This window comes from Gymnoscopelus microlampas, assembly GCF_963454915.1.
Source record: "Gymnoscopelus microlampas genome assembly, chromosome: 2".
Lineage (NCBI taxonomy): Eukaryota > Metazoa > Chordata > Actinopteri > Myctophiformes > Myctophidae > Gymnoscopelus > Gymnoscopelus microlampas.
In genome coordinates, this window is record NC_139939.1 from 26,255,983 (window position 1) to 26,268,773 (window position 12,791).

The window sequence follows — 12,791 nt, forward strand, 5'->3', positions numbered from 1 at the left end:
TAGTAAACATTATTTTATTTACAGTTTGAACCAGTATAAAATACTATAATACAGACAACCACACAAGTCAAATAAACCTGTGCTCATGGCAGTGACTTACAAAAAAAAAGGAAATGACTCTTTAGGGAGGGCGTCTAATACAGCAGTATTTATGAAAGCAGAAGGTAGCTTAGCTGTTCGAGTTGATAAAACCATTGTTTTCCACAGCCCTAGCAAGGAACCACCTAAAATTCCAAGGCTTGATGTTGGTTCACATCAGTCTCAAAATGTTACTTGGCATCTATGGGTTGTATGCCCCTGCAGCAAGCAGTAGGTTCCTCCGGGTAAAGTGAAGATGTACTACAGGTGTGGACTTGGACGTGTAGGTCCCTAACAGAAGCTCATGGGAGTTCTCTGGTAGGTGAATGTGCCCTGTAGTTGCTGTGAAGTCGTCAGTCTCTACATCATCGAATGCCTTCATTGCATCCCACAAACGAACTGTATTATCCATGGAACCTAGAAAACACCATTGGCCAATATTTTGGGATGTGAACATGTACTCTGTCATACTAAAATTAGGACCATTTTGTATCCAACATGATGGCAACAGCTAAGAAATAGGACCCAGGTCATAAATGAAACTTGACATGATTTGATGTAATTTAGAGTGTTATAATTGTGATCCAACCTACCAGAAGCAAGGAGCTCTCCGTCTCTGCTAAACTTAAGGGAGTAGATCGTGTCTGTGTGGCCTTTCAGCTCGCTAATCATCAGACCATGACCAATGTCCCACATAAGAACTCTGCCATCAGTGGCTCCTGAAGCCAGGATTTTCCCATTGGGAGAGAAAGCCAGGGCATGGATAGGGCCCTAGGAAACAAAATCAGATTGGGATGTCTCAACAATCTTTCTTATATTCAGTACAAACATGGGTATTATGCACAGTATGTGTACCCATAGACATATAAAAGGTAGACGCCTCCTCCGGCTCTGACGCGTCTGTATCTCGGGCGCGCACCAGCTTCCGCCCTCAGTCGCGTGCGTCACAGAAGGAGACGTTCAGTAGGCCAATCAGAGGCCTACTGAACGCCCCCTTCTGCGACGCACGCGATTGAGGGCGGAAGCAATACAAAGGTATTGCGATACAGGTCGCTCCAATGAACTGCAGAGGCCAATGAGGTATCTAGGTTTCTATATCTATGTTTACCAACCATCAAAACAATGGGGTACCATATAGTACACAGGATATGGATAGACACACTGGGTCTAATTTGTTAAATGGCATGATAATCCTTGTTTTAACTTACATGAACTGGTATATTGACACATGAAATGGTGATGAGGTAAAGGTTAAATATCTATTGATTCTGCTGGACACAATAACATACAAATACAAGGAGACATTGAACAGCGAATTTGTTAGGTGAACACTGACCTTGTGCCCGGTGAAGATGCGCACACAGTTTCCAGTTAAGACATCCCAGACACGAATGGTGCGGTCTGCTGAACCCGTGGCCACATAGTTGGAGTTCGGGTGGAAGCGGGTGCAGGTGATATCAGCCAGGTGACCAGCAAACATCCTTAGAGGCTGATGGTGATCAGTTGCCCACAAACTGTTGAAGACAACCTACTCATTAGCTTTTGCAGCGTTATATTGTTGCACTGTATGTATGCATTACAACAATACCAAGGACATAACAAAATAATTATTTGACATATTGGTTCATTCCACTCACTGCCGATTCTTACCGGGCAACTCTGTCATGTCCACCGGATATAAAGTAGTATCCATAGGGGGAAAATTGGGTGTCCCACACTGGGTAATTGTGGCCTTTGTAGCCCACCAGACAGGTAAAGGTATGCAGACTCCACAGTCTGACTGTACCATCCTCCGAGCTTGACAACAGGTAGTTTCTGAACGATGTGAGGAGAGAACGTAGCAAAAAGTTGAGTTAAAGGGATAGTTCACCCCAAAAAAAAACATTTTTTCTATCGATGTGATTTATACTACCGGTACATTGAGTACAATTAACTTATAAACAATGGAGCTGTCCTACCTGTCTGGGCTGAAGCTAAGTCCATAAACTGGGCCACTGTGCCCATGGAGGATCTTAGATTCACTCGCTGTCTTCTCATCCATGATTCTCTCCAGCACATCGTCAGACTCTTTGTCGATCAAACTTAAGTCTTGGGGACAGAAGAAAAGAAAAACTCAAGTCTGAGGTTTATTTTCTAATCACATATACAAGACAGTTAATGAATCAGTGAGTCCGGTGGTTATGAGTGTTACTTTACCTGCTGCTGATTTTACCCTTCTGAGTTTTTTGGGTGTGACGCTCCAAACCCGTACAGTGGAATCTGCGAAGCCCCCGGCAATCAGGCTGGAGTCATCTGTTAAGTCTACTGCCGTCAAACCCTACAGGCAAAGATTAATTCAATTGAAAATGGCTCAGACTTGTATGCTGCCTACAAATTACGTTATCCTTAACATATTAATTTAAAAATAAAACTATTGTTAAGTACAGTTTATGGACAGATTGGTAGTGCTTCTTGTCCAGGAAAGAAATATCAATGTAAAAAGTGGGTTCACCACAACAAGATTCAATTAACTTTAGCAACAATTAAATGTAGCTTTTGGCAGCACATTTGAGGTTGGTGGTCAAAACCCCATTCAGTCATTTCCCTAACACACCATGCCATTTGCTTTAAATTTCTGATGGACGTTATGTGTATCCAAAGAGGAATCTGTGGGTTGTTATAACATAACATTCTAAACATAATGTTTAAACATGTTCAATGTTAAAGGAGTAGTTCATCCCAAAAAATACTAATTTTCTATCAATTACACGCAATGCTAAATGTGGTGTTTTTTTTTAAGTCATTTTTTGAGTGAACTACTCCTTTAAGTGAATTGTGGTGGACGTCCTCGGGTTTACCTGGTATGCGTTGAGGAAAGAGTAGAAACATATAGAGGGAAGATTGTCTGCTCCAAGTCGGATCCTCTTAGTGGCCTCCTTCATGTACATGATCTTGTCTAGCTTGTCTGAGTCCTTCAGCTCTGGAAGAGGGATCCTAAGAGGTAGGATTATATTTAGTCACTCTCTGATGCCAATGGTTTTAATTAATGGCTTCACAAAGATACTGGGGGGAAAAAAAATCTAGCTAAAACTGGAATCAAATTTATAGTTTATATCATATGGCAAAAGCGCTTACAAAGACATTGTTGTACATACTAGAGCTGGGCGATACGACTTCAAATCAATATCACGATTATTTCAAACTTTGCCTTGATTACAATTAATGAACTTTTTTAAAATGTGAAAATAGCTCACAACGCGTCCTATCGCAACGCCTTGTGAGCGAGTTGATCGTCCATTTTAAACTTTTTTGTACACTTTATCAATGAAGCTGTAGAGTAAACATATGATACCTATTTTGCTGGGGTGCATTAGGGTCTTGTTTCTTGCTCTTGGAACCCATGCTGTCCTTCTTGGGTTTCTTCTTTTTGGGCTTGCCTTCCTCATTCTCCGCCTCCTCATCCTCATCATCAAGGGGCAACTCAATTTCTGGTTCCTTCAGCAGTCCATAGTATACCTGGAGAACATAGCAGAGGAAGTGGTGAATGACCACCATCATTTTACAAGGATTTTGAATTATTTCTATGGTTCTTGACATGCAACCAACAGGTCTGTTGAAACAATGATGTACATAGAAAACTGAAATCAGTGACAGATTCATTTGTGTAATATAGACACTTGCGCACACAACCAAGGCCTTTGCTCACCTTAGCCTTATTGGCCTCTCGCTTTGCTTCGCCAGCCAGGCTCCCTGACATGGCATCGATCTGGGCTTTGCTGCGTGGCATGCCATCAAATATATCGATGTAAAGGTGCTCCTGTATGATAGTCCAGATCTGGTTGTTCTGACGTTCCTGCAGGTGCCTCTTTAGCAGTTGGTATGAGTCACGGGAGATGCGTAGCACAAACTTGCTGGTGCGGAAGTCCAGCAGAGTCTCGTTGCCCCTCATGTGCTCTTTCTTCGACAAGCTGGACAAAACACGGAGGTCATCCTCGTAGTAGCACTCCTGGTCCCCACTGAACCTGTTTAGGAGGGTGAAGAGGATAGAGAGACAGAGAGGGCTATGGATGAGTGTGGGATCAAATGGTAACATTTCTAAAAGCTCCTGTCACTAAATAAATACTGATTGATTTATTGAGTGAATACTTAATTAACATGCTTATTAACAGTACAAGTAGTACAGTCAAAGGTTATGCTAAAACTCACTTTTCCCATAGAAAGAAGGTGGCATTTTCCTTTGTACATAGTGTTTTATATTTGTGATATGTATTTTTGTGTTATTGTTATGCCATGTTGATATATCTAATACATGTGACCACAATGAAAACAAGTCCCCCAGACCTTTTTGTGTTATCCTTTTAGCATAAATGTCTGACTGTACTGTGTCCTGTTTACATTTCTGTCTAATAAAAGTATTCAATAAAAAAAGGATAACACAAAAAGTCCTTTGTGGTCCTTTGTACTCAATTCATCAGTAATGCATATAATACAGACAATACAAATATACTACAAAACATATTGTAATACAGCTCAGTAGAATCATAAGGTATATTTACAGAGAAACTAGGGGAGGGGGCGGCGGTCAGAGGATTCTACCATCTGCTAAAAGGATAGATGACTTTTTGTCCAGACTGTTGTCAAGAGACAAGACCAGTGATGGAAGAATTACTCACATGTTTTACTTAAGTAAAAGTATCAATACTTACATCAAAATGTACTTGAGTAAAAGTATAGGTATCAAAATGTACTTAAAGTACCAAAAGTAGAAAGTCCCATTTCAAGTTTTCAAATGTATAAATTGTATAAAAATCAGTATATAGGGCTGAATGTTTTGTAATAGTATGAAAAATCAACAAAGTAACTAACTAAAGTTTTCAAATAATAAATCATTGTAGTTGAGTAAAGGTACAATATTTGCCTCTGAGATGTAGTGGAGTAGAAGTAAAAGTACTGAAAACTGGAAATACCTCAAAATTGTACTGAAGTACAGTACTTGAGTACACATACTTAGTTACTTTACACCACTGGTCAAGACACTTACCTTTCAAAGAAGGCCTTGGCCTCATTCTCGTGGTTGTTGTAGACCAGCTCCAGATACATGTGGACAAAGAGTGGATAGAAGACCTGAGAGAGCTCTGCTCTGTGGCAGTCCAGGACACTCTCTATGAACCTCTTCAGACCACTGTAGTAAACTTTGTAGAGGACCGGATCCCCCTGCTGGTTGTACGCCGACAGCACGACATTAACATCTGGTTGATCCTCTCCAGTCCCCGCAGCGGGTACTGTGAACAAAACAAAACACCATGCACTTAGTTAGCCTAGTGTAAAAAAGTAGCAAGGTAGGTCTAGATATTGTGCATTGTGTTTATAAATGCGATTAAGCTCAGATGCAGTCGCTTCTGACAAAACCTAACTAGGGTTGGGGAGTTAAAAGATTCAAAACCAGTGTTGCCAGATTTTGTGAGAGAAATAAGCAACCAGGTATATGAAAACCAGCCCAAAATAAGCCATGAACACTCTAACTATTTGAAAATAGCCAATCTACAAGCTCAGATCTACAATGTGAGCCTGTAGATCTGCTATTTTCAAAGAAAAATCTTGGAAAAAGGTGAACATTATGAATATTTTCTAATCCACAAAATCTTGTATGGGGGTCTCTGGCACAAACTATTTTCAGAAGGTTGGGTCCTTGACATGAAAATGTTTGAGAACCACTGGTTTAAAGATTAGTTAACAAGCCCAAATAAGCAACCACACTTTAGAAACAAGCCCAAAAAATCGCAAACACCAATATTTACAAGCAACTTTCCAGAAAAACAAGCCCAACGTCGCTTATAATAAGCCGACACATGGCAACACTGTACCAGACCTTTAGGTATCGGTGGAGGAGCGCTGGCCAAGGCGGTGGATGATGAGACCGACACCCGGCTAAGTAGAGAGTTTGCATCTAGACCTTCTGCTTCAGCGGTTCCTGAACCACCACCAGAACCCAAAGACTCGAGACCCTTCGAATCTTCCGCTTCTTCCGATAAACCCGCTTCTCGCCGTAAAATGTCGACGGACTCGGTCAGTTTGTACTTCTTGAGGAACTGCACGACTGCAAGTAGCGTCTGCTGGTCCTCTGCGGCGGGTTTGATACTCCCAGCCGACGAGGTGGTCCCCGGAGATGCAGAGAGTGGTCTTCCGTCGTTTGCATTGTTATTTCCCGAGTTATCGTTTGATGTTTCGGTTTTGATATCCTTTTCTCCTTCTGGCTCCATCTGACCACCCTGTATGGCCGCCATTTTCAAAATGAACTGCGCATGCGCGGGGTAAAATAAAAGAATGTCGACGGTACAAAGTACGACGATGTGATTGGTCTTTACTGGACTGTCGATCTGGTAGGCTCTCGAGCGGGAGCGGATACGGAAACGGTGCGTACATGTGTGCAAATGACCGGATACAGTCGTTATATTATACCTCTATGGATACAGTAGGCAAACTGTCCAGTGCCACTCTCCACTGTCTACAAACTTTATCCCTGCCATTCCCACCTCCTGTTGTGTTTGTTATACTTGTTTTAAATGTTTATGTTCGTTTCTTCTTGCATTTGCACTGTTGTTTTGTCTGTTGGTTGGGTGTTGATTGTTTTAAATGGACCACAATGGAAACAAACTTCGTTTATTTTTTGGTGATTTGATCTATTTTGGTGCTTATAATTGTTGCACTGTTTGCTTTGAAATTATGCCAATAAAATATTCTATCTATATATCCACAGGCCTTTGACGTCCGACTTTGACTAGTCTAACTTAGATCATGACATCCTTCAGGGGAGCAGCTTTCGAGGACCTGGTCGAGGAGCCTGTCCTATACTATGAGAAGGAGGCGTCCACAGGCCCGCTCAAGGGCAAGAATGCTTTTTATTATACAGTCACCAGTCACACAGTCACAGTGGAATGCTTTGCCAGCAGATCTGAAATCCCTGAATTCCCTACCAAAGTTTAAAGCTTTTCCCCAGCTGGCCTACCCCCATGTTTGCAGACAGTTCACTTCCTTTTGTTAGGCCTCTTGAGAGTGGTAGTTTCCATGTGTCCCTAGACACATGGTAGACCCCTTTTGGCAAATTTTATGAGAAACTCTACAATAATGTCTCTCCTCCTCGCCTCCTTCAGATGGCGCTCTATACAAACAAGTAACTGTAATGATGGAGCTTCTTCACAAAGATGCTACTATCAAATGATCCCTACAACCCCTCTTGGGAACTTTCATGAGGGACTCTGCAATAGAGTCAGACTAACCTCTCCTTCAGATGGCGCTCTATACAAATAAGTAATTGTAATGATGAGACTGAAAACACATGCAGAGATTGCAGACTGATTTAGACACCTATATTTTAGAAATTGTAGTATTCACTGTTGTAATTGTGAATAAACATAATTACTAAACTACTAAACTAAACATAATAGGCTCATGGCAAGCTATGGTGTACAAATGATATATGTTTAACAATAAATGAAATAATAGAGGTTAGGGGGTGAGATGGGAGGGAGAATACATGTTCTGTTTGTAACTTTTGTATTTTCAATACTAAATATTTTTTATTTTGTGGTGAACTGATCAAACTCATTCATTGTTCAGAATCAGAATCAGCTTTATTGTCACATCACCATCAGGTTGACTCAAGTAAAAAAGTGGGTGAAATTCGTTTTCGTGCATAGTTCCCATCGTATCGTTTTCTATAGAAAAAAAAGAAAGGGAAGAAGAAGAGGGGGTGCAGGGGCAAGAGGGAGAGGAGATCAAACAAGAGAACAAAACCCCCCCAAAAGTTATCTACATACACATGGTACCTGAGATAAGATCGCTGTGCTGATGTCCAGAAGTGCTTGTCTGTCATAAATCCTTATACTCCCGACGGTGTAGATGAAAAAAAAAGAAAGGCTAAAAAAATACAAACAAGAAATGACTAAAGTCATAATTTAGCCGCGAGCGGCAGGCTTTTTTTGCCCCAATCTGCCGTTGAGAAATTGAAATTTAAAAAAAAAACTTTTTGAAAAAACATTAAAAAAAAAAAAAACTTAAAAAAATATATATATGTCCTTTTGAATATGATTTGACATTCATATTATTAGCAGCTGTATTGTGTGTGTGTGTCCCCCCAACTACTCAAGTTAAAGTATCAATACTGCAATGTAGAAGAACTCTGCCAAAAAATGGCATACCTCAATATGACATTTTGCGGCTATATTATGACTTTGTCATGTCTTGTTTTTGTATAGTGCTGTAACATGTTATGGCCTAATCACTGTCATTCAAGCATAAATGTCTTAACATTAAAATAAAAATAAGTAACCGGTATAGGACTAGGCTACCTATTGTGGTACAAAACAAGTCCTTCTGCAGTGAATTACAACATTAGGATTGTGCAGAATTCAAGAAGCTTTATTTGTTACTGACTCATAAAGATACAAGCAGCGAAATGTTGTTGGAACTTGTACCACAGATGGTTCTACATATAATTGATATAATGAAGAAAAGAAAATATTAAGCAAGAAAATAAAATGGACAATAATAACTAAATAAAAATAGCCTACAGATATATACAGTTTTAGGAATACTCTGGGACTTGTCTTAGACAGGCATGTCATCAGTGGTGTAAAGTAACTACATGTACTCAAGTACTGTATTTAAGTACAATTTTGAGGTATTTTTCACTTTACTGTGGTATTTCCAGTTTTCAGTACTTGTACTTCTACTCCACTACATCTCAGAGGCAAATATTGTACTTTTGCTCCACTACAATTATTTGAAAACTTGAGTTACTAGTTACTTTGCAGATATAAATTATTACATTATAAAACATACATTAACCACTTTAGCCCTATTTTATACCAAGGCTATTTGAAAATAGCTGATCTACAAGCTCACAAAGTGTCGCATCGCGACACGTTGTGAGCTTGTAGATCTGCTATTTTCAAACATTTGTGTACTTTTACTTTTGGTACTTTAAATACATTTGGATACCAACACTTTTGTACTTTTACTCATGTAAGTTTTGAATTGCGGACTTTTACTTGTAACAGAGTACTTCTACATTGCAGTATTAATACTTTTACTCAAGTAAAACATTTGAGTACTTCCACTGCTCCTCAGAGTTAAATCAACACTGAAGCCCTGCGGCTGTTGTAAGTCACAGATGATTAGAAGATTCTCCGCTGGCCGACTTTTTATGACTTAATGACTTTATGACTCTCAGCCTCTCACTCTGTCCTCTCACTATTACGGTTAGCATAGCATGTTGCTAACACATCAACAAAGCAACCACAAACTTTTCGCTGGAGCTGGTGTGTGTGTGTGTGTGTGTGTGTGAGAGAGAGAGAGAGAGAGAGAGAGAGAGAGAGAGAGAGAGAGAGAGAGAGAGAGAGAGAGAGAGAGAGAGAGAGAGAGAGAGAGAGAGAGAGAGAGAGAGAGAGAGAGAGAGAGAGAGAGAGAGAGAGAGAGAGAGAGAGAGAGAGAGAGAGAGAGAGAGAGAGAGAGAGAGAGAGAGAGAAGAGAGAGAGAGAGAGAGAGAGAGACTTGGGAGAGGGACAGATGGAGACGGAGGGGGGGGGGGTGGCTGCGAGGGGAGGCGGGTGCTGTGAATGACGGCCGTCCATGGGCCGTCCATGGGCTTTAAAGTAGTGTCTCCCCATTGGCTGTAAAGTAGTGAAGGACAGCCAGGACAGCCAATAGACAAATAGGTGTCCCGAAAACATGTCGAAAACATGTCGTGTCGCGAGTGACGATGTCTGAGGCTGTCTGTAGAGCCGCAGCGCTTTCAGCTCGCGGCTAAAAAGGGGGGACAGTCGGTAGCGCTGTCGCCTCACAGCTAGAAAGTCCTGGGTTCGATTCCCGCAGGGGACGCTGGGGGCGTGTTCTCTCCTCCGTGTCACCAGTGCCCACACCCTGGGTGGGGTTGGCGAAAGGGCCTTTCTGTGTGGAGTTTGCATGTTCTCCCCGTGTCTCCTAGGGTAGGTACCCTCACAAAAAACATGCAGTAATCCTGGTCGCTATACTGCCTCCCCCTGGCCAGCCAGGGCGCCTGATGGAGGGGGAAGGGAACTGGTTGGAATAACGTGTTCCTTCCACGCGCTACGTCCAACCAGGGAAACTCTCCCCTGTCAGGTGATAAGAAGGGCAGTTGGCTCTCATGCATTGAAGGGGGCATGAGCTCGGCCCTGGCCTCCCTAGGTTGGCAGAGGGAAGGTAGTGCCCAGGATTACACGCTTAGGCATTGGCACTGGGTGAAAAAATAGGGGTTACAAAATTGTGGGATAAAAATAAATAAATAAAGAATACAAAAAAGGGAAAAAACATGACAATGTTTTGGAGCTCACACGTAAGCAGCCATCACCCTCCATTGACACTACCAGTACTAACTGTCTGTTGAAGATCTTTGACCTGAGTGTCACATTGAATTTAAATAAATGCTCATCAAATGTACGACAGTGTGCGAAGATTCCCACATTCAGTATAAAAGTAAATTGGTTTCAAATTCACTGCTTTTAGTTTTAACAAGGTGTTCACTCTGTTCTGGAAGCTGGTCACTTTTTTTTGAACACACTTAACACAATAATAATAATAGCCTAATGATATATTATCTCTCTGAGGACAAGTGACTGTGCAGTCACTGGGCTATCATAATAATAATCACAATTCATCAAATAATATATGTGCAAAGAAAGAGCAATCAGATGCTCATTCCAAAATGGTTTTAATGACAATTAATACATTTTCAACAGAATTAGTACTTTAGTCTGAAGCATCAATCAAGCATGTCAGGGTTATTATACTGTATAATGTAGTTATGCGGTGCTTTGCCTTTGAATAAGCCCTCGTAGCCTAGAGGAACTTCCAAGTAGATTGAGATTAATGGACTGTGTGTTGTCACTTGTGTTTTGAATCAATAGCTACCATAGATCACAATACTAGTTGCACCATCTGTATGGTCTTCTATATAGTGTCACAGAATTGTTTGCCCTGGGAGAAATTATTACTGTAATAAATAATTGAATATTCAAGTGGAAACATAATAACTGGGTTTATTTAATTTAATTCATAATACTGTATATACATATGCCAATGGTATTTCATTGCAGCAAAACATTTTAAATGTGTGTGCCATTTACATTTTAACTTTTAAAGATGGCAGAGAGTTCTGCTAGCATATAATGCGCAGTGGAAACGTTTGGTATGTACCACTTTCTACCAGATGGTGGCACTTTGGTCATGTGTTACATGTGTCCTGCCAAGATGATCAAATCGTTAAACCTGTGGACAAGCCCTGGCTATTTTCATTGCTGCAGATGTAATGAAATGTTTTAAAAACCCAATGATTTTGTAGGTATCCTTTGCAGGAAGATAGATGTTTGTTTGTTTAAGGACCCCACTTCCCAGGTCACGAATGCAACTGGTCAGAGTAACAGGGATTCATACTTTCACTTTCTAATTTTCTCTGATCCAATCTCATACTGAGCATAGATTATGATCTGCAGCACCTTTGTCCTTCAGATAACCAGAATTCATCCCCTACAGCTTAATCTAACCTTGTTTTCAGCAAGAATGTCAGCCATCTGCCTAAGGATTAGTGTGCATGCATGTGTGTGCATCTTTTACTATGTCTACATTGTAGAGATTTGTTGTACCAAATCAATTCTAAATTTTGTGAAATGTCCTTAAAACCTTAAACCCATAAAAAACTATCACATTCACATTGCACAGGTGTGTACATCACATTGTTATGTAATACACTACATTAATACAATACAATTAAGGGCGCTATAGCCACTAATTAAATTGCAGGCATGCGACACACTCGCAGGACAAGTGAGCATGCTGGTGCATCTCCAATGCGTATAACAGACTTAACAGATGAGTGGAGTATCTAAATGTTAGTGGTACGGTCTAATCAACCACCAAATCACAAGTTGGGTTTCAGTGTCGAAATACCTGTAAGGGAGTTTTATTACAAAGCAATTTCTTCAAACAGGAAAACATGCATGCGCAGAAAGGAAAATTGGTAATACCAGATTCACTTTGCACACCTGCTGAGGCTGCATTTCTGCCTGCCGAGCAGCATCCTCCTGTTTCCCTCTCTGATGCAGTTCACTGCTAAACACACACATGTAAAGCCCAAGAAGACTATAACATGTTACTTCAAGGACAGACCAGGATCTGTTTTCATACTGACCTCATAGTCAGCAGAAAGTGAGCATCTGATTGGGCTGTTTTCTGGAGGAAAGGTGGATAGCAGCAGTCACCTTTAAAATGAGTGGCAGTTTTCCTACTCAAGCGTTTACAAAGAAGTTCAGATTTTAGTACTATACATTATAGAATTGAACACTCTAAAAACTCAACATTTATTTGCTTGATTACACATTTCCTCTAGGTTTACAAGACACATACACTTAACAGACATGATGCTTTCCTCTCCATAGCTCTGCTATCCAGCAAACTGCTGAATGTCACAGATTTATAGCTGTTCATCCTGATGTCTCTACCGCTAGCTCACTGACACCGCGCCTCATTAGGACTGACAGCTCAGCAGCAATTTTAACGTGGTCCAAGGTCCTGCATGACTGGAGGGGACTGGAGGGGAGAAGGAGGAGAGTGTGGCTGAAGAGGCACTGCGTTTGTTGTATAACATTGCAGCGGCATGGCCCACCATGGGGGAGAGAATGCATGCGTTAACACCCCCAGTTCAGGGTGTGGTCTGGTCC

At 41.0% G+C, this 12,791-nt stretch overlaps 1 protein-coding gene across 1 annotated transcript; it reads right to left on the reverse strand.

Annotated features, from left to right (window-relative positions):
- Positions 1 to 27: 27 nt before the first annotated feature.
- On the reverse strand, positions 28 to 6,569 carry taf5 (TAF5 RNA polymerase II, TATA box binding protein (TBP)-associated factor). Its single transcript, XM_084045780.1, has 11 exons — positions 5,927 to 6,569; positions 5,099 to 5,339; positions 3,764 to 4,079; positions 3,410 to 3,573; positions 2,916 to 3,051; positions 2,275 to 2,395; positions 2,037 to 2,166; positions 1,729 to 1,893; positions 1,415 to 1,592; positions 672 to 849; positions 28 to 495 (listed from the first exon to the last, which is right to left on the reverse strand). The coding sequence occupies exons 1-11, from the start codon at positions 6,339 to 6,341 to the stop codon at positions 281 to 283; spliced, it is 2,259 nt and encodes a 752-aa protein (XP_083901906.1). The 5' UTR covers positions 6,342 to 6,569; the 3' UTR covers positions 28 to 280.
- Positions 6,570 to 12,791: the final 6,222 nt, after the last annotated feature.